Here is a 21,847-nt window from a genome sequence, read left to right as displayed (position 1 = left end):
ACATGCTCTAAAAAAAACGTGGCTGAGCCCAATTGTTTCACTGTGTCCTGACTCTGATCTTGAATCAGTTACTGAACCTTTCTGTGTAGCAGTTTCCTCATCTGGAAGGTGGGCATCGTGATATTACTACGCATACATTGTTGCATTAATTTATTACGTTTTAAAGCAGTGCCTATGTGCAATAAACATCCATTATTAGTGCTATTTTTATATCATCATCAACATTGGTGGAAAGCTTGAGGAGGTTTAGATTCTTACCCTGAAACAATTCCTCCCTAAATGTGAATCCTACAGATCAGAGAATTTTCTTCACAGAGAATTCTAAAGATCACATCAGAGACCAAATGGGGCATTGATAGTAAAATGATTTGTGAAACTAGCACATCTTTACTAATATTGAGTTTAGCTGTACCTTCCAAAGACAAAGCTAAATTAAGTAGTGGTATTAAAAAATGATCCTGGGGGCCCTGGCCGGTTGGCTCAGCGTTAGAGCGTCGGCCTAGCGTGCGGAGGACCTGGGTTCGATTCCCGGCCAGGGCACACAGGAGAAGCACCCATTTGCTTCTCCACCCCTCCGCCGTGCCTTCCTCCCTGTCTCTCTCTTCCCCTCCCGCAGCCAAGGCTCCATTAGAGCAAAGATGGCCCGGCCACTAGGGATGGCTCTGTGGCCTCTGCCTCAGGTGCTAGAGTGGCTCTGGTCGCAACATGGCGATGCCCACGATGGGCAGAGCATCGCCCCCTGGTGGGCAGAGCGTCGCCCCATGGTGGGCGTGCCGGGTGGATCCCGGTCGGGCGCATGCGGGAGTCTGTCTGACTGTCTCTCCCTGTTTCCAGCTTCAGAAAAATGAAAAGAAAAAAAAAAAAAAAGATCCTGGGGGTTAAAAGGAAAAGGTAACAGGTTTAACGTGACATTCAAATTTCTTGGCATAATTTTTGGTTATATTATGAATAAAACATGCTGCATTTTAAAGGACGACTTATACAGAATGAGAGAAAAGGAAATGGCAGATAAATAGTTTGCCACCCCGAGTCAACCGCCCACCTCAGCCTGACAGTCGGGGAGGCCGACACTCAGAGGACAGACCGGGAGAGGGACCGTGGAGGGACAGTTGGTGTTCTGTGAGCCTGTCTGCCAGCCAAGGGGCATGTGGGCAGGAGCCTGCCGCTCACCGGAAGCCTAGGGCGCGGGGCTGTAAGGAGGCTCCTTAGAAAGGACCTCTGTCTTCCCGGGGGTAGGCAATATTGCAGGAGACTGGTGCGCTCATTCCTGAGGGCTGACTGGCTCTTTGAATGGCAGAGTGCAGGGGAGGAGACGAAGAGGACCAGACAGTGGTCCCACAGTGAGGCTCTCAGGACAGGAGATCCCTGAATAAGTTCAGTGGACTTAATGTGGGCCATGAGTGATTGACACTGAAGTGGAGTCACCTCAGGCCTTTCCAAGGTGGCCTCCTGAAACAAGATACGTTCTTACCCAAAAGGGGTGGGAGGTGGACTGCCCATGTCTCAGGGCTTGATCAAGGAGATGCAAGAAATGAGGCATAAGAAAGATGCCTTGGCCCTCTTTAAGGGACCTGTAGGTTCCAGATAGCCATGACTAAAAACTCTCTGAACTGCCCATTCCAAAGAAGAGAGTCCACTGTGGACGGCTCCTGAGCCCTGGGGGGCCGCTCCGCTCTGCAGCTCCAGCCCAGCCAGACCTCCCCTCTGCACTCGGCGCCGCACACCCTCAGCCCTGCGGAGCGGGAAGCTTGGTTAGTGATGTGGAGGAAGGGTTTATGCACAGGGCGGGGAGGAAGATTAGAAGTGATCCATGGTCTGTGTTCTTGTACCTCATTGGCAACTTTCTACCTGTGAAGGGTATAAATTGGATATGGGGAGTTTTTTTTTAAATCTGAGTATATGATTATGACATAAGAGTAGGCATTTTATCTCTGGATTAAACCATGCATATTACCTTGGAAAAGCCATGAAATCACCATGGGCAAGGAGGAGCTAGTCCCCCTTGGTCAAAGGGAGAGAATGAGATGAAAATACAGTTGCTTGATGACATCATTTCTCAGATCGTGGTTCTTTATTTTCTTTTTTCTTTCTTTCTTTCTTTCTTTTTTCTTTCTTTCTTTTTTTTTTTTTTGGTAAGAGGTGGGGAGGCAGAGAGACAGACTCCTGCATGGACAGCAACTGGGATCTACCCGGCAAGCCCATTAGGGGAGGATGCTCTACCCATCTAGGGCCATTGCTCTGCTGCTTGGCAACCGAGCTATTTTAGCATCTGAGGCAGAGGCCACAAAGCCATCCTCAGTGCCTGAGGCCAACTTGCTGGAACCAGTTGAGCCATGGCTGAGGGAGAGGAAGAGAGAGAGAGAGAGAAGGAGGAAGGGTGGAGAAGCAGATGGTCACTTCTCCTGTGTGCCCTGGCCAGGAATCAAACCTGGGACGTCCACATGCTGGGCCAACACTCTATGCACTGAACCAACTGGCCAGGGCCAGATTGTAGTTTTCAAATTAATAATTACCAGGTGTTAAACTGAATGATATGGAAGTCAGTTCTCCTTTATACAAATAGATAAAAACACTTGTTGTTGTTATAATCTGAGAAAGAATGAGGAAAACAATAAGTTTCAGTTCTTACACGGTATCCAAAATGTCAGGGACTCAGAATTAAGTGGCAAACTCAGGGTTATTCAGGGACAGGGCTGAATTTATACACAAGTTCAGCAGTTAACCACTCAAATTATATAATTTTCGAGGGATTGGAAGTTCCGGTCATATCCTCTACCTTCTGCATAAATATATAATATGTTCTTAATATTGCATTTGGTGCTCACAGTTATTCCTTTTGTTTCAAACCTTTGGTCTCTGAGACGATTACCATCCTTCTGGGCGAGTCACATTTTGTCATTCTCTGGAACAGTGTTTGGATTGAGACCCAAAGGAGGTGGGTAGAGACAGTAGTTCAGAATTCCTCGGTTCTAACCTGCCTCCTTTTCCCTCTCCTGCTATAGTTAATCGGGCCTTACATGGCTCAATCTCAATATGCAAAACAGGATATGTTATTGTCCATTTTAAATAGCCAAGCGCGGGGAGTGGTCCAAGGTCACCAGGAAGATAGTAGCTGAGAGCGAAACCTGTCTGTGGACTCCCTCTCTGTGGCTCTTTCTGTCTTATTCCCAGGTGACATCCCAATCAAAAACAAATTTCCAAAAGTTGACAAAATAGCCTCAGATGCAGCAATCTAGACTCCAAATAGGCAACACAGCTTTCAGAATGTCTGCTCTTGTTATTTCTCTCTTCCTGGTACCTAATCAGAGGCTCTAGCGGCCTCTGCTATCAATTAGCAACTCCTGAGATCTGTGGTTCCATCAGTTGTCTGAACCCAGAAGGCTCCGTCCCTGAATTTTCTCTTTTTTTTTTTTTTGACTTTTCTGAAGCTGGAAACAGGGAGAGACAGTCAGACAGACTCCCGCATGCGCCCGACCGGGATCCACCCGGCACGCCCACCAGGGGCGACGCTCTGCCCACCAGGGGGCGATGCTCTGCCCATCCTGGGCGTCGCCATGTTGCGACCAGAGCCACTCTAGCGCCTGAGGAAGAGGCCACAGAGCCATCCCCAGCGCCCGGGCCATCTTTGCTCCAATGGAGCTTTGGCTGCGGGAGGGGAAGAGAGAGACAGAGAGGAAAGCGCGGCGGAGGGGTGGAGAAGCAAATGGGCGCTTCTCCTGTGTGCCCTGGCCGGGAATCGAACCCGGGTCCTCCGCACGCTAGGCCGACGCTCTACCACTGAGCCAACCGGCCAGGGCCTGAATTTTCTCCATAGGAATTCTATAGGGACAGGTGGAGAAGATGGGACCGTGCAGATTGAAAATGCAATCCAACGATTGTTTTTAATTCCTAGCATCAAAACCAAGCAGAGCAGAAAACAAATGTGAAATGAGAAAGATCAAAGGATGTAGATTAAAAAGAGGGGGCCGGGACAGGAGGAGTTTGGCATGGCAGCAATTGCCATGATTCAACACGGCTGGCAGAGATACCATCTGCGTGGCGGCAACAGCGTATCCCAGATTCCTTTGCAAACACACCAGAAAAACATGCACGTGGGCCGCGCCTGAAATGACTGATCATAGACTTTCTAATAGTCAAAAGAATCAAAAGTTTGAATGAGACTTGCTTATTCAAGGGGAAGACGTGACCATTTTTATTCCCTGTGGCAACTTGAGGTCCAGTTCTCCTTTTCCACCACCCTCCTCACAAGTCAGCTGACTAACCATGAACTGCCACACGGCGCAATGTGTGAAAGCCCCTCCCTGGAAGCCACAGCCTGCCTCAGCTCAGTTGCTGCTCAGGCTCCGTGGATTCTCAAGTAGTTTTGTATCCTTAGACAAAGTGCACTTGGCTTTGTTAGCAGATTATTTACTGTTCGTTCATTCATTCATTCATTCATTCATTCATTCATTTGTATAGCTGTTGGGCGTTTACCTTGGCCTGGCACAATTCTAAGCACAGGGGAGTACAGAAGGCCATAGAAGACAAAGTTGCTGCCCTCCTGCGCTCATGGAGTATCCATTTTAGTGCGCTTGGACTATTCACCTGTCTTCCATTTCTTGAACACATTGTGTCTGCTAGGATTTGTGCCAGGTGCTGGGAAAACCTAAATGAATGAGAACATGGACCCCACCCGTTAGTGGTACCAGGGAGTCAAGCAGAGAACTGTATCAGCCCATGGCGGGGCAGTACGGGAGTCTATGAGGGGTGACTGACTTAGTAATATGTGGGGGAAAATATAAAAATAAAATTTCTTAAAAGGACTTGGCTTCATCTTTATGTTTTATACTTACTCATAAACATTTATTTATATCAACAAATAGTTATTTATTCATAGATAGATGACTATACATAGTAAGAAAATTTTAAATATTTATTTATGAAATGCTTAGTAGATTATCTAGCACACATAAGTCCTAGATAGATGATGTTGCTCATATTCCTTAGCAGGGCCTAGGATTAGCCACATAGTAAAATGAGGAATACTGAGCCCAGGGGCAGCTAACTCCACGAGGAGAAGGAGATCAGAGAAATTAAGTAACTTTTCCAAGCAGGAAGTAGAATGCCAATCCCCAGACACCTAGTCTGGGTTCTTTCCAATACGATGCTATTGTACACACTACGGGCAGAGCAGTGGAATTCACTGCATAGGTCTCTATTTTTAAAAAATGAATAATGAGATTTTAACACATTCTTTATAGACAAGCCCAGAGAGCAAATGTGGCTGAATTCCTCCTTTCTCAGCTGTATCAGACCTAGAAAATTCTTTTGGAGTAATGCTCAGTGAGAGAAAGCTTGGGGTTCTGTCACCATCTGTTCTAAGTAAATACCACCACTGGTCTTTATTTAGCAATCTCTCTCCCTAAGATCTCCACGCTCGGGTTTAGAGGAGAAGGATACAGGACACAGGGCAGCCAGCCAAAGTCAAGTGGGAATAGCTGAAAAACAAAACCAAGGCCAGCTAGCCACAGTCTCTGACAGAAACCAGAGTCTGGGGAGGGCACCATGGTTTGGGTTTGGAAAAACCCTGGAAAACAGAAAATTCCTCAAATCCTGCAGCAGCAAAATACAGTTTGGATGTTTAAATCCAGGCATATCTTTCATAACCCTGTGGGTTCTGTTTCCAAAGGCAAATAGTGTTGAGCCAGTCATTCCATCCTGCTGGGCCGTGGGTGGCAGCAGGTTGAGGGGACCGGGAACAGAGCCAGGCCTGGGGAATGTGGCACAGAGGAGAAGCAGGGTGTCGGGGGAGGGCTGGGGTCAAGCCAGGCAGCCAAGTCACCAGAATTACGGGGCAGAGCAAGGTAGGAGGGGCAGGACCCGCCAGATGTTCAGTGGTTCAACATTTGGGAGAAGAAGCAGGAAACTGAGCCAAAGCAGGTACAAGCTACTGCGCGGGGACTGTTTTTGGCCCAGGCTCACCTGTCTTGTACCTCTTTTCATCTCAAGGAGAGCCACTTGTAAGCAAGTCTGACCCCGAGCGCCTGGATGCTACCTTTCGGCTGCCACAGCTGCTCGTGCAGGGGGGTAGGGAACATATAGAACTGCGGCTGTGGCATAGTTATGATATTAAGCTCCAATGAAAGATCTGCAAGGGGTGAGCCCTTTGTAAGAAGTAGGAACAAAACATTGGTTCTTTCATTCAAATATTCATTCAGCACCTTCTATGTGCCAAACATTGTGCTGGAGATAAATCTGACAGACAAAAGCAGCTGTGGTCTCTGCCCTTACATAGCTTACCGACCTGATGGGGAGAATAGATACTAATCAAAAATTTATAAAGAGAGAGAGAGAGAGAGAGAGAATGAATATAAATCGCTATGGTACACACTCCATGATTCTGCCCTTCAGGATCTTAAAAACGTGCAGGTCATCATAGCATGGTAACTGGATGCGATTGGTACTCATAGTGTGTTACCAAGTCATAAAATGTCAGTACGTTAAACCCGCCAAGCTCTTTAATTATCATTTTAATCAACTGGAGGGTTTGTCAAATAGTGCTCCTCAAGAAACTTCATTCTGAAAGAGGTTAAGGTGTGAAGTAGAGGGAAATATATGATATATATTTGATCAAATAAATTTGAGAAACATTCATTTTCTTTTAAGCCATCATGGATCTTAGAGCTACAATGTCATACTGAGAATGTGGCCTGACAGGGGGAAGGACTATACAGGTCTTCCTAAGAATATTTAGCTCTGGAAAGAAACGTGATACTCTTTCCTGGAACACAATTCGTGCAACAGAGGTCATTCCAAGCCACTTGTTTGTAGCACAGGAACATAAGCAAAGAGACTGGCTCTTCTTTTACCCATGATTATTGCCAAGTTTGGCACAGCCCGGACCACTGTCTGAGGGCTCAGGAGGGATTGTAAGGCATTGTTCTGACCCTTTCCCCTGTCCTTACTTGAACAAATAAACCATATTTTTGTGTAGATTTGGGGACTGACAATATACCATGTTGAAATTCAGGTTTTCTTTTTTTTTTTCCTTTTTTGTATTTTCCGAAGCCAGAAACGGGGAGGCAGTCAGACAGACGCCCGCATGTGCCCTACCGGGATTCACCTGGCACGCCCACCAGGGGGCGATGCTCTGCTCATCCGGGGCATTGCTCTGTTGCGACCAGAGCCACTCTAGCACCTGAGCAGAGGCCACAGAGCCATCCTCAACACCCGGGCCAACTTTGCTCCAATGGAGCCTCAGCTGCGGGAGGGGAAGAGAGAGACAGAGAGGAAGGAGAGGGGGAGGGGTGGAGAAACAGATGGGCGTTTCTCCTGTGTGCCCTGGCTGGGAATTGAACCCGGGACTCCTGCATGCCAGGCCGATGCTCTACCATTGAGCCAACTGGCCAGGGCCAGGTTTTCTTTTTAATCCTCACTTTTTTCCCTCTCTGTACCAGGGTCAGGAATGAAAATAGTTAAATTCGACAAATAACAGCCTGCTCTCAGGTTTCAAAGAAATCAAGGGAGAGAGAGGTATGGTTTTTAAGATTATTCAAAGACATAAATAATTTGCTATTATTGCCTGAGTTTTTCAGGACATAAGAGCTCCCTGGGGCTTTTGTCTTCTGCCTTGTAGGGCCTGGTTAATGTTCATGGCTTCAGAGTGGGCGGTGCAGGGACGCCAGACAGCACCATCAGAATGCTCAGTGATTTGTGTAGAAACCTCCGGCTTCAGTACTATAGGGCTTTTCTGCTCCAGACTCTGTGATTACGAATTGTCACCGTGGAAACAGTTCAATATTCTCTTAAAAATATAAAATCAAATGAAATGAAACAACTCCCCAGAATCTCAAGCTCTCTTCAAGTCCATGCTTTCTGTAGAAGCAAGCAGATTGATTTTGTGTTGGGTGATGAGCATGCTTGTCCCCTAAAACAAAAACCAAAACCAAAAGCTCTTTCTTTCATGGCCTGATGATGTGTCCAAAGCCCCACCATTAGTGAGGCATGAGGCTCAAAGAAGGACAAATACCAGCAAACAAATTGGTAGAGACTGTTTGACCGCCAAAGAATAAAAGGAAGGAAGGAAGGAAGGAAGGAAGGAAGGAAGGAAGGAAGGAAGGAAGGAAGGAAGGAAGGGAGGGAGGGAGGGAGGGAGGGAGGGAGGGAGGGAGGGAGGGAGGGAGGAGAGAGGGAGGGAGGGGAAGGACGAAGGGAGGAAAAGAAAAGTCTAGGTGTGTCTAGAAATTTGCTCAACGTTACCAGTGTATACCTACCATATGCTTGTCAGCATTCTCTGTAACAATGGTCCCCAACCTTTTTTGGGCCACGGACCAGTTAATGTCAGAAAATATTTTCATGGACCGGCCTTTAGGGTGGGACGGATAAATGTATCACGTGACCGAGACAAGCGTCAAGAGTGAATCTTAGACAGATGTAACAGAGGGAATCTGGTCATTTTTAAAAAATTAAACATTGTTCAGACTTAAATATAAATAAAATGGAAATAATGTAAGTTATGTATTCTTTCTTTCTCTGCAGACCGGTAACAAATGGCCCACGGACCAGTACCGGTCCATGGCCTGGGGGTTGGGGACCACTGCTCTATAAGACTATTTTATCAGACTTAGACAGTCAAAATGATAAACTTGATGGATTATATACAGAGCTTTAACTTGCTGAATTGAACTATGTTAATGTGGTAAACTGAAAAGATTGAGAGCAACTTGGGGATTTAAATGGTTGCCTTTCCAACGTTAACCCTCCCATTCACCTCCTGCACAGCCAGGAGTCACAGTGAGCTGGACCATGTCATGTGGCACTGCCAGAGTGGGTCTTGCCCCCCACCCCGCTTTCATGGTGGGAACATCTTCATACAGTAGGACTTCATGGATGAAAACATGTATTTTTGTTCAACACAACAAAATACCCATTCTTGTTGACTTAATGAAAAAAATTTTAAGGGTAATTTTAACAGTTCCAGATAGTATTTTAACACATTGATCAGATGCTTAGCCCCATATAAGATTAGACTCTACCATATTAGCTATCATTTTTGTGTGCGCACTGAGGTCCTGAGTGGTTGCTTGTATGATGTCACATAGCTGATGACATGAAGAACCAACTGCATAGAAGGCCTGCCCCTTGCAGGCAATCCTGATCTGTAACATGTTGACTTCAAGGAGCCACTCCCTGAGGATGCTGGGGATTTCCTTCTTTGTGTGCTATACCCATTTTCCTTTCATTCTTAGCAAGACTGTATTCTTGGGTGTGGCTATTTGTCCAGACCGTCGCAGCCACCCTCACAGAGATGAGTTATATGTACAACTCATTGGTTAGGACTTCAAAGGAAGCTGACTTTTCTGGGAACTATACCCTTTCTTTCTCTCTCTCTCTCTTTTTCTTTCTCTCCTTTTAGCTGCCTGGAGCATTCACATAATGACAAGAGCCTCAGCAGCCATTAGGGACCATGAGGCAGCCTAGAAGAGAGCAACTGAGGCTTTAGAACAACCTGAGGAAAATATTAATGAGATCAGTTTTAGAAATATCACATTAGCTAAACTTCTGTTTTACAAACTATTCATGTTCATTCTAAAAGGGCAGTAGTTTAGAAAAGCATGAGGAAGGAAAAAATACCTGAAATTCAATCATCACAGCCAAACTGGTTTAAAACAACAAAACCTAACTTACTACTTTAATGTGTTTCCATGGGAGGAAGATAGGAAGAAAGAAAAAGAGAGGAAAAAAGGAAGGAAGGGTATAACCTTACATATTCGATTGCCTGCTTTATTAAACATGCTCCATGAGGCACCCTCACACACTGGGGAAAGGTCCAGCAGCTAGATCAGACTCCACTCACCACCCCCAACAACAGAACCTTCCTACTCCAAACAAAACCATTCTGCTTTTTATCCTATTTGCTTATAAATGAGATCAAGGGCCATATCTCAGAATTGGGCAGGCTAGATGAAAAGCCAGGAACCAGCAGACAAGTATGTAGGCCAAGAGAATGACACCCTCCAAACATGAAGAGCTGCTCACAGAGGCAGAGCATGGGCTTGAGTGGAGTGGGAAGAGGTCTGGTGGAGGTAGGACTGAACCTCCCCTCCCTTGTTGGGGGGAAACTGGACTTAGGCCCAAACCAGCTTACATTGCTCAGCCAATCTCTTTAGGAAGAAGTTGTATCTGGTAGGATAGTTTTAGCTACGAGTAACAGAAACTGGACTTCATATTGGCTTAATTATGAGGAGATTTATTGCTTGATATGACAGGAAATGCAGAGGTAGGTGGTGTTCAGGGTTGGTTGAGTCCATGTATCTAGTACTTAGTTCTTTCTCTTTATCTGCTGTCTGCAGACTGTATGCTTATGGTCTTGAGCTGGTTTCCAATAGCAACAGAGTCACCCCCCCACACACACCCCACCCCCAGCAAAGGCCAAAAAGAGAAACTCAGTTCATGGAAAGATGAAATAAGTCCTTACCTCTTGTCCAGCTGGGTTAGCATAGGTCCTGTGCTCACCCTTGTTCCAATAACACCCTCCAAAGAAACACCAACAGGGATTGGCAAACTATTTCTACAAAAAAACCATACAGGAAAGAATCTAGGCTTCGTTTAATACATGGTCTCTGTCACAACAATTGAACTCTGCAAAAGCAGCCACAGACGGTATGTAAATGAGCATGGACATCTTCCAATCAAACTTCATTTATGTGTATGAAATGTCCAGGATAGGCAAATCTATGGACACAGGAAGTAGATTAGTGGCTGTCTAGGCTTTGAGGGGAGGGGGAGACATGTGAGATTTCTTTGGGTGATAAAGAAAATGTTCTAAAATTAATTGTGTCTATGACTGCAACCCTGTGAATACACGAAAGGCCACTGGATTACTAAAAATGGGTGACTTGTATAGCATATAAATTATAGACAGTCCTCAGGTTATGAACAAGATAGGTTCTGTAGGTTGGAAAATGTTTATTTATATGCACAGAAAGGCAAAAATAAATACTATATTAAGACAAACATTTGTCTAACAGGTCCACGTACCTGTTCCAACTTACATTATAAATTCAACTTAAGATCAGACCTACAGAACCTATCTCGTTCGTAACCCGGAACTGCTTGAGTATATAACAAAGTTGTTAGAAAAATTTTTTTAGAGACACTGAGATTGGAATCTTATATAATTTTCATAAGTCAAGAAGCACTATGCTTCTGATTCCCCCTCCTCCCCAATCATTTAAAATGTAGAAACCACTCGGGCTGCAGGCAGCAGTGGGCAGCCATGTCGGCCCAGGGGCCTCAGTTTGCAGACCGCTGGCTCAGGCCAATCAGGATGTCCTTCCAGAAGGAGTGTTTCTCTCCTGGGTCAAATGGGGGAAGAGTTTTCACTTGAGAAGCAGGAGTCCCTAAGGAAGAAGAAAAAGGAAATGGTAGCGGGAAGGCAGGGCTGAGCCCTTGGAGGCAGCTTGGGAAACATCTCTTCCTGGCCAAGCACCATCTTTGGGAAGGAAACCCTTAGCCCTTAGCACTTTATCAAAATATTCTTTCCAATCCCTCCTACAGTCCCTAGGAGGAATTCTCATAAATAAAAATCATCTCCCTCTTCTTAAATTCCTAGTGACATGTGAGCATTTTCATAGATGTCCCCAGGGGCCCAGGGCTGACGGGTACCTTTCCTGCCAGAGGTGGACAGGCAGAGAAATAAGTCCCTTTGAACCACTCCCTGTGTGCCTTGCTTCTGAAACAAAGCTTCTGGGCTTAGGTCACTGCCTTTTAGCTGCCTGGACAGCAATTAACCTAAGAAAGGTAAGAAACAAAAGCTTCTGCTCTATTCCTTTGGCTTCTATTCTGGCTTCCGGAATCTGCCTTCCAGGGCTGGGGAGGAAGTTTGACGCGTTACAAAGATCATAAGCAGAAAGTCAAGAGACCTGACCTCAGATTGCTTCCTGACCTTGGGGTAGTCGCCTTACCTATGAGATAGGCAGTATAACAAGCACCCCGAGAACAGTAAAGATGAATTGCTTTCCTGAACCAGAAGGTTGAGGTGATCCCTTCTAGCCTGGAGGAGGGAAGAGTGCTTGGAGCAAGAGCCTGCACAAGACTCCAGGGAGTGGTGGTAATCGAGAAGTCAGAGAAGGGGCCTAAAGTGGCAAGAGGATGAGAATAAGTTAGGGTTCCCTGAGTGCTGGAACGCTTGAAAGGGAGGGGTGTGGCCACAGAGCTGGGAGGCGGAGTTAGGGGCGGATCAGAGGGAGGGACTGGGTGATTCTTCCCAGGAGCCTCTGACTCAGGCAGGGAGGAGCATGCGGCATAAGGGTGCTCACCGGGCACTTTGCCTGCCACCCTAGCCCGGGTGGGGGATGGGGTGGGGTGGGGTGGGGTGGGGGAACCCAAATCTCTGCTTCCTTGAATGAAAATGGGGAAGAAACTCTCTGCCACAAATCCACTTTCCTTGTCTCCTGGTTAAAATTTCCCTCTTGTTCCCTTTGCCACTAAGGACTGCCTTGTCTGCCTGGGCGTGCGAAGGTAGTTTGTTTCACTATAAAGTGAACAAAATTGAGTTGATTGACTTTATAAGGCTCCTGGTGCACACTCCTTATGCTTTCTCATCACTCTCGCCAGAAAAGCCCTTCTGTATCTCAACCTAGCCGGCAGGCGTGCGGAGGGCTGCTCCGTGTTTCCAAAGGGGGTAACCGCCCGCTCCGGGAGAGGATTTTCCATTAGGTAGTGAAGAGCCCAGGGCCGCCGTGGGGGTAGAGAGCTCACTCCGGGGTAATCGGAGGGGCCATTTTTTCAGACTAACAGGGAGCTGGGTACTGAGAAGAGCGTGCTAACAACCTCAGGAAATTGCCTTTGCCTTCGAGATTTTTGCATTGAAGTTTCCATTCTCAGTAATGGAGCAAGCCCTTTAGTTGCCTAATTGGAAAAAGATGTGGGTGGAGGGGACTGGAGGCCTGGGGCAGGCAGGCAGGTGTTAGCATTTGCTTGTGCACCCCAGGTGAGCCTGAAAAGGCATCAGTAGGCTTCCCTGCACCTCCCAATAGGCTGGGCAGGACTCTCCCTGCTCCTGAAAATTCTGCTGTACCCTGTCACACTGACCTGTGAGTTCGCCTTGAGCATTTAACTAGGTTTGTGTTTGCGAGCTCTATTCCAGCATCCTCTTCAGGAGGGCATTCATTGTAGGTGAGTCAGTGTTTACTACGGCAAGCCCTGCTGAGATGGCTGCTTAATGTTTCTGAACCTCAGTTTTCTCAGCTGTAAAATGGGATGATGATAATCTACCTTCTTGGGTTGTTGTGTGGATGAAGTGAGAGGTATGGGCATGTGCCAAGCATGATCTACGTGCCTTCACATGCATGACCTTATCTAATCCTCACCACTGCCCTATAAGGCAGGGACTCCCTACCAGCATTCTGGCTGCATAAATGAGAAAATGAAGGTGCCCAGATACATGGCAGAGCTGAGATTTGAACCCAGGTTGCCGGACTCCAGAGCCTGAGTCCCCTGGTGCACACTTTGGTACACCACAGGGCTCAAAAAATAGGGCTTTGGAATTACTAGTGTACAATTTTATAAAATCCCCTTTCTTAGTGCCCAAAGGCTCCCAGACTGAAAAGCCCAGAGGGCATAAGGAAGGGGCAGGGAGAAAAGAGACAAGCAGGCAAGCTTAGGGAGGGCCTGTTGCTTCTCTGGAATCAGGCTGTGGCCCGTTTTACAGGGTGGTGGGTACTCCCAGGGTGGTTCATACTCCCAGGATGGTGGGTACTCCCATGGTGGTTCATACTCCCAGGGTGGTAGGTACTTCCAGGGTAGTGCATACTCCCAGGGTGGTGGGTACTCCCAGGGTGGTGGGTACTCCCAGGGTGGTTCATACTCCCAGGGTGGTAGGTACTTCCAGGGTAGTGCATACTCCCAGGGTGGTGGGTACTCCCAGGGTGGTTCATACTCCCAGGGTGGTTCATACTCCCAGAGTGGTGGGTACTCCCAGGGTGGTTCATACTCCCAGGGTGGTGGGTACTCCCAGGGTAGTGCATACTCCCAGGGTGGTTCATACTCCCAGGGTGGTGGGTACTCCCAGGGTGGTTCATACTCCCAGGGTGGTGGGTACTCCCAGGGTGGTTCATACTCCCAGTGTGATAGGTACTCCCAGGGTGGTGGGTACTCCCAGGGTGGTGGGTACTCCCAGGGTAGTGTGTACTCCCAGGGTGGTGGGTACTCCCAGGGTGGTGGGTACTCCCAGGGTAGTGCAGACTCCCAGGGTGGTGGGTACTCCCAGGGTAGTGCATACTCCCAGGGAGGTGGGTACTCCCAGGGTGGTGGGTACTCCCAGGGTGGTAGGTACTTCCAGGGTAGTGCATACTCCCAGGGTGGTGGGTACTCCCAGGGTGGTGGGTACTCCCAGGGTAGTACGTACTCCCAGAGTAGTGCATACTCCCAGGGTGGTTCATACTCCCAGGGTAGTGCATACTCCCAGGTTAGTGCATACTCCCAGGGTGGTGGGTACTCCCAGGGTGGTTCATACTCCCAGGGTGGTGGGTACTCCCAGGGTGGTTCATACTCCCAGGGTGGTGGGTACTCCCAGGGTGGTTCATACTCCCAGGGTGGTGGGTACTCCCAGGGTGGTTCATACTCCCAGGGTGGTGGGTACTCCCAGGGTAGTGCATACTCCCAGGGTAGTGCATACTCCCAGGGTGGTGGGTACTCCCAGGGTAGTGCATACTCCCAGGGTGGTTCATACTCCCAGGGTGGTGAGTACTCCCAGGGTGGTTCATACTCCCAGGGTGGTGGGTACTCCCGGGGTGGTTCATACTCCCAGGGTGGTGGGTACTCCCAGGGTGGTTCGTACTCCCAGGGTTGTGGGTACTCCCAGGGTAGTGCATACTCCCAGGGTGGTTCATACTCCCAGGGTGGTGAGTACTCCCAGGGTGGTTCATACTCCCAGGGTGGTGGGTACTCCCGGGGTGGTTCATACTCCCAGGGTGGTGGGTACTCCCAGGGTGGTTCATACTCCCAGGGTGGTGGGTACTCCCAGGGTGGTGCATACTCCCAGGGTGGTGGGTACTCCCAGGGTGGTTCATACTCCCAGGGTGGTGGGTACTCCCAGGGTGGTTCATACTCCCAGGGTGGTGGGTACGCCCAGAGTAGTGCATACTCCCAGGGTGGTGGGTACTCCCAGAGTAGTGCATACTCCCAGGGTGGTGGGTACTCCCAGGGTAGTGCATACTCCCAGGATGGTGCTCACAGCACTCCTGTCTGCTTGTCCAGCCAAGAGTCATTCTGTGACCATGGACGTGGGCTCAAGACGCAGAAGGCATGGTCTGGGCTGGGCTGGGCTGGGCAGCCAGCAGACTTGGATGCCAGGCCCTACAGATGAGCTTTGGCTTGGGAAATGTAGGAAAGTTGTGAGTCCCCACTCCTGTCTGTGAAGGAGGGTGACCCTCTCTGCATTCCTCATGATAAGGTTTTGTTTCTGTGTATTCATTCCAGTTCTGTTAAAACATAGCACTGAATAGGTTTAAACTGTGCAGCAGGATGATATGACTTACACATATTGTAAAATGATTACCACAATAAGTTTAGTTAATACCCACCATTTTTAGATACAAGAAAAAAAATGTTTCTTTTCCTTGTGATGAGAACTCTTGGGATTTGCTCTTTTAATGTTCAAATTTCCCAGCCAATGGTGTTAACTAGAGTCATTAGGTCGTACATTACATCCTTGGGACTAATTTATCTTCTAACTGAAAGTTTGTACTTTTGACTACCTCCCTCCATTTTTCCCGCCCCCGGCTCCTTCCTCTGGTAACCAGGAGTCCGATGGCTTTTTCAGCCTCCCAGGTGTTCCTGGTCAGCCGCACTCAGTGGTGAGCTGGGCTGTGACTCAGCAACCTTGCCGGGGCGGGCGTGGGCAGACCAGGCTCCAGGGCCTGCAGCTCTTCTGTTTGAGGACTGGAATCAGCTGACCTGCACCTTGAAGAGTTCCCGGGTCAGACTGTGCCCCAATCTCGTCTCTGCAGATCAGCAAAACAGCTGTTTGGAACAACTACTTGGGCGTCGAAGGTAATACATTAATTAGCCAAAATCTGAGCGCTGCCTGCAAGCCCCTTCCCATTCTCAATCACAATGAGATTCCCAGTGGCCAAGACCCACAGATTTCCCAGCGGCCCCCATGGAGCAAGACCAAAGTAGGGGCTCCCAAGAAGCAACCTATAATGCTGGGGGAGCTGATGTCCACTCTGGGTTCTCTTTGCCCACGGGAGGAACTGGAAGCTCAGGGGAGACCTCTCGGGGTGGTCAGCCTCGGGGAGCAGTTAGTGTGTAGCCGCTCCTCTACCCTCCTCATGTAGACTGATCCAGTCTCTGTGGTAAGGGACTGCTTCAGCCTCACTTCGTATTCCGGATTTTCTCAATGGTGTCTCTCTATGAATAGTTGCCTGTTGTTCTCGGGAGGAGGGGTGAAGTTAGGAACTGCTGTGTTGCTGTCTTGGTGATGCCCAATGAGGTTTTGAATGTCTAGTGTAAATATGGGAGTAGGGAAGCATTAGGAAAACACAACATTCATCTGAGCAGAAGGAGAAGGAGAGTTGAGTTTGGTTACTCAACTCCTTTAGACAGGCATTCATTCATTAAACAAACATTAGCCCAGAACCTGCTTTAGGCCAGACCTAGAGAGGAGAACAGTGGTGATGTGACCAAAAGAAAGTCCCTGTCCTCAGGAGTTTTATTCCAGAGGTAGAAGTGCACACAGAGTGTGGCACACCCCTCCATGCTCATGTTATAAAGTGATATCAGAAGAGAACATAATTCTGACAGCTGGATAGATACTAATACACTGGATTCTCATGAATTCGTTTATTTATTGTTTGTGTTACATAGGGAAGGAGCTAGAATTCTTAATTAGAACCCATTCCCAAGTTTTTGGAACAAGAGACAAAGAAGACTAAAGAAATCAAGATGACACGGTGACTTTTTACTTAGAAAAGTTTTAACACCTTTTAAACAAGCACTGGGGAGCAGCCTACCTCCTCTCTTATTCTCCAGTCGCACATTTATTTCTGAGACGTGGGATAGACTTCCTATGAATCATTCCAGATGGACCAGCCACAGAGGAGCCCGAAGATCAGCATTTCTAATGTTAAGCGTAAGGACCTGGGCCCACAAGGACATGCCCAGGGTCACGGGAGGAAGACAAATTATTTTCATTTCACAGGATGTTGCCTCTAGTATTTTAAACAGAACTTTTAACCAGCACAAGGGTCTGATGGGTTTATGTTTTATTAAACTAAAATAGCCAGTTTAATCAAGCTCCTATTACTTCAGTGATGTGGTAGTTGAGTGCTAATGATATCTATAAACTACACAATGACCTTGGATAGCAGCAGGTATGGAGAAAAAAAGCCATCACTTGGAAAGGTCAGTTGGGTCAGCCTGAAGGCATCATAGTGTTAGAGCTTAATATTTTCCCCTCAACTAGTAACACAGACATGAAGCCTGAAACACCGCTATGATTTGCCCAGAGCATGACACCAACTATGCCTTCCTTCCCAGAATGGCTGCCGGAGTTCAAGTCCCTGTTACCATTGTCTTTATTGTTGAGTAAATCAAATTATAGCAGTGAAAGTCCAGTATAATTTCCTATATTCAACAAGGAGACGTGATTCATATTCATTAATTCAGTACATTTATTTGGTTCCTCTGAGGTGAAGGATACTGTTGAAGGGACTGAGGACACAGTAATGATCAAAAATGTCCTTGACCCGATGCAGCCTGTATTATAGGGAAGGGAGACAAATGGATAAATAAACCAATAATATACTTTGGTTTAAACCAGGGATAAATGTTAGTAGTGAAGAACTGAGTTAAAATAGACCAATAAGAAGGAAGAAAGATGTTGCTTCAGACAGGTGATCAGCAACTTCTTGGAGGGGAGAGTATTAGAGCAGAATCTGAATAAAATTAGGCATCAGGTAAATATCTGGGAGTGGAGCTTTCCAGGCAGAGGAAACAGCAGGTGCAAAAGCCCTGAGGCTGGCGTGCTGGGATTAGTATTCTGGTGAAACAACAAGAGCAGAGTGCCTGGGATAGAACCGACAAAGGGGAGAGGAGTTGGAAGGATGAGAAGTCAGACAGTATAGGGCTTTGAATACCACAGTAAAAACTGATATTTTTGAGTGATTTGGGAAGCCATTAAAGGGCTTGACATGAGCAATGGCATGATCTGATTTACTTATAAAGGATGACTTGAGCCTCTCTGGTGGGAATAGACAAAGAGGTGGGTAAACTACATCTTCTAAAGTCAGAATAAGATTGCTAAAATGGATAGGAAATGTCTTCCACAGGCCGGTAATGGGAGGAGGTGCGGACAGGGATGTGCAGACATGTAGACGCATGCCAGTGCCTCCACTGTGGGAGGGGGTTTAGGCTGGGCAGTCAGACTACCACTTCCTAGCTGTCTGATGATGTGCATATCACTTACCTTGGGCATTACCTCCCTCAGCTGTCAAGTGGATAAATGCATCTCTTAGGGGCTTTTAAGTGTCCCAAGAGACAATATGTTGTCTGGCCCATCAACGTTCTGTAGCTGTGAGCCATTATTTATCTCGCCTCTCAGTTTACAGAGAGACAAACTGAGGCCCAGAGAGAGAGAGCAGGCTTTGCTCGACCACCGCACTGTTTACTGGCAGGACCTGAACCAGAATCCTATCTTCCCATTCTGGAGCAGTCCCAAGCCGGGCTGGAAAGGGTGGTGAGGACTGGGGGGCGGGGCGGAGGCGGGAAGGCTCAGAGGGTGGTGAGGACCGGGGGGGGGGGGGGGGGGGGGGGGGGGGGGGGGGGGCGGGGCGGAGGCGGGAAGGCTCAGAGGGTGGTGAGGACTGGGGGCCGGGGCGGAGGCGGGAAGGCTCAGAGGGTGCTGAGGGCTGGGGGGCGGGGCGGAGGCGGGAAGGCTCAGAGGGTGGTGAGGACTGGGGGGCGGGGCGGAGGCGGGAAGGCTCAGAGGGTGGTGAGGACTGGGGGGCGGGGCGGAGGTGGGAAGGCTCAGAGGGTGGTGAGGACTGGGGGGCGGGGCGGAGGCGGGAAGGCTCAGAGGGTGGTGAGGACTGGGGGGCGGGGCGGAGGCGGGAAGGCTCAGAGGGTGGTGAGGACTGGGGGGCGGGGCAGAGGCGGGAAGGCTCCCAGGGGCGCTAGAACTTGAACTGGGCTCCTTCCTCCCAGTCCCCCCCCTCGAGGTTGGAGTGGGGGATATCAGGCAGGAATGCGTACATCACAAAACAACTACTTGTCCGTTGTCCCTGTTCACTCGGGTTCAATCTGAAGATGACACACCACCACGGGCCCTGACTGTCCCGGAGCTTCTCACTGGGTTTTCCCATCATCTGCTTCCTGTGTATTCGTTTCGTTTATAACCGGCTACCACCTCTGTCCCAAGTCAGAGTGAGGTTTGAGGGCTTTATCTGTGTCACGTGGTCGCCTCCTCCTAGGCTGTGTGTGCGAGAGTGGGTGGGGATGGGTGGGGTTCCCCTCACTGAGTCTCGTCCCCTACGACACTTTCTTCTGTCACTCACCGCCCAAATACACCTTCTCACACCCCAACACACTAGTCCAACCAGCTCACCGCACAAATGAGTAAACCGAGGCACGGAAGCCAGGCTCAGCCAAGGGCACACAAACTCGGAGGTAGGACGAGGCCTGCAGTCTTTTGCTTCCTAACCCAGTGCTCGCTGCATCACCCCATTCTGTTGCCAGAGCGACGGCTCAGCTCTCGGCTCACCATCCGCAAAGATGGAGTGGTGGAGCTGCCAGGAGGGCTGCAGGGAGTGATGGGGGAGAGCAGCAAATGAGTAAAGCGGGAGAGACATCATCGTCACAAAGCCCAGAGAATGAATGATGGACCTCTCCAATGAGGATCAGTCTACCAGGTCTCTCAACCTCACTTTCCAGTTGCCCTCTGTCATTTCGCATGGTGACACATTTGGCTCTGGTGACTGACACATAGCCCTGTGTCGCATCACGTCTCAGGGATGGTATGAAAAAGGTCCTTTATCCTGCTCTCCCTTCAGTGCCAGCATCAGCACCGGATGCACACGGACTGCTAACAAGAACAGGAGAATAGGAAGGCAGGTCCGTAGCAGCCTAGCCAGGAAAGGATGGGGCTTGTATCTCAGTCTCCCCTTCCACCTCCTCCCAGCCGACAAGTCTCTTACACGTTCTGAGCTTCCAAGGGCTCCTCGCAAGTCAAACAGGAATACAAATCCCCAGCCTGCCTGAAGCTTGGGGATGACTCGTGTCCCCACGCTGAGAGGCAGGGACTCAGTGGTCACAGTGACACAGAGCCAGTGGAGGTCCAGGAGGAGCACGGGCCTTGAGCCAGAACCCATGCTCAGCACCCAGCTCTGCGCTCCAGTCCAGTGTCCTTGGGCAAGCCACTCAAGCTTTTGACTCAGTTTCCTCCACTGAAAATGGTCAGGCCATAGTGTTTACCTTTTTTAAAAATTTTATTTATTTCTATTATGATTAAGTGAGAGGCAGGGAGGCAGGCAGAGAGACAGACTCTTGCATGTGCCCCGACCAGTATCCACCCAACAAGCCCCCTACCAGGCAACGCCCTGCCCATCTGGGGCTGTTGCTCTGTTGATTGACAACCAAGCTATTTTAGCGCCAGTGGCAAGGCCTCGGTGCCATTCTCAGCACTGGAGCCAATATGCTCGAATGAGCCATGGCTGAGGGGTTGGGGGCGAGAGTGAGAGAGAAGGGGGAAGGGAGGGGTGGAGATGCAGATGGTAGCTTCTCCTGTGTGCCCTGACTGGGAATCAAACCCGGTACTTCGACACACCAGATCAACGCTCTCCCACTGAGCCAACCGGCCAGGGTACCTCATAGGGTTTTCATAAGCCTGGGTTAGGTGAGAATTATGAAAGCCTTAGCCACCATCACCACCTTTCTTGGTATTGTTACTTTTGTTCTGCGTACCTACCAACTCTCAGGGACCATTTCCCCTGTTTTGATGATGATCATGAGAAAGTCTGCTGCCTCTGCAGTTCTTCCTTTAATGCATCTCTCGTGAGGTCTTCCATCCCTCTCACCCCTGCAGGTGAGAAACAGAAGTATCCCTCTTCTGACATTGCACAACACTGTTCTCGTACCATCTTTCTAGCAGGTATTGCGTGGGATCGCGTCATGGGCCGTTGTCTTTCTGAGCGCTTCGCCTATAAGTCCTAGTCTTGGCTTGTCTGAGCCAGAGGGAGCCCAGTCTGTAGGCACCGGGGTCAGACCAACCGTGCTGTGCCCTTTCCCAGCTGGGGCATTCTCGTGTAAATTACCATCAAAGCCACATTTTCAAAAAGCATGCATGACCTTTGTACAAATATATCCTGAGCATACATCAGAGATTTATAATCATATTAAAGAAGGAATCAGCAGGATGATAAAACTCAGAGAAGTATTTGAGAACTGGTATCGAGTCACTGAAGAATAAAAACATTGCCGTGAGATAGCTAAGTGATCGACAAAGGCAGTGATCCCCTCCAGGGAGATAAATAAACCCCTGTGACACTAGAGTTATCTTTTTTTTTTTTTAAATAAGTTTACTTTATTTTTTATTTTTTTGTATTTTTCCGAAGCTGGAAATGGGGAGAGACAGTCAGACAGACTCCCGCATGCGCCCGACCGGGATCCACCCGGCACGCCCACCAGGGGGCGACGCTCTGCCCACCAGGGGGCGACGTTCTGCCCACCAGGGGGCGATGCTCTGCCCCTCCCGGGCGTCGCTCCCCAGCGCCCGGGCCATCTTTGCTCCAATGGAGCCTCGGCTGCGGGAGAGGAAGAGAGAGACAGAGAGGAAAGAGAGGGGGAGGGGCGGAGAAGCAGATGGGCA

At 48.8% G+C, this 21,847-nt stretch overlaps 1 protein-coding gene across 1 annotated transcript; it reads right to left on the bottom strand.

Moving 5' to 3' along the window:
• Positions 1–11,274: 11,274 nt before the first annotated feature.
• On the bottom strand, positions 11,275–18,460 carry LOC136335608 (uncharacterized). Its single transcript, XM_066276791.1, has 3 exons — positions 18,452–18,460; positions 13,692–15,180; positions 11,275–11,381 (listed from the first exon to the last, which is right to left on the bottom strand). The coding sequence occupies exons 1-3, from the start codon at positions 18,458–18,460 to the stop codon at positions 11,275–11,277; spliced, it is 1,605 nt and encodes a 534-aa protein (XP_066132888.1).
• Between the last annotated feature and the right edge of the window lie 3,387 nt (positions 18,461–21,847).

Source organism: Saccopteryx bilineata, chromosome 4 (assembly GCF_036850765.1).
Source record: "Saccopteryx bilineata isolate mSacBil1 chromosome 4, mSacBil1_pri_phased_curated, whole genome shotgun sequence".
Lineage (NCBI taxonomy): Eukaryota > Metazoa > Chordata > Mammalia > Chiroptera > Emballonuridae > Saccopteryx > Saccopteryx bilineata.
This window is presented reverse-complemented; position numbering and strand designations above follow the sequence as displayed.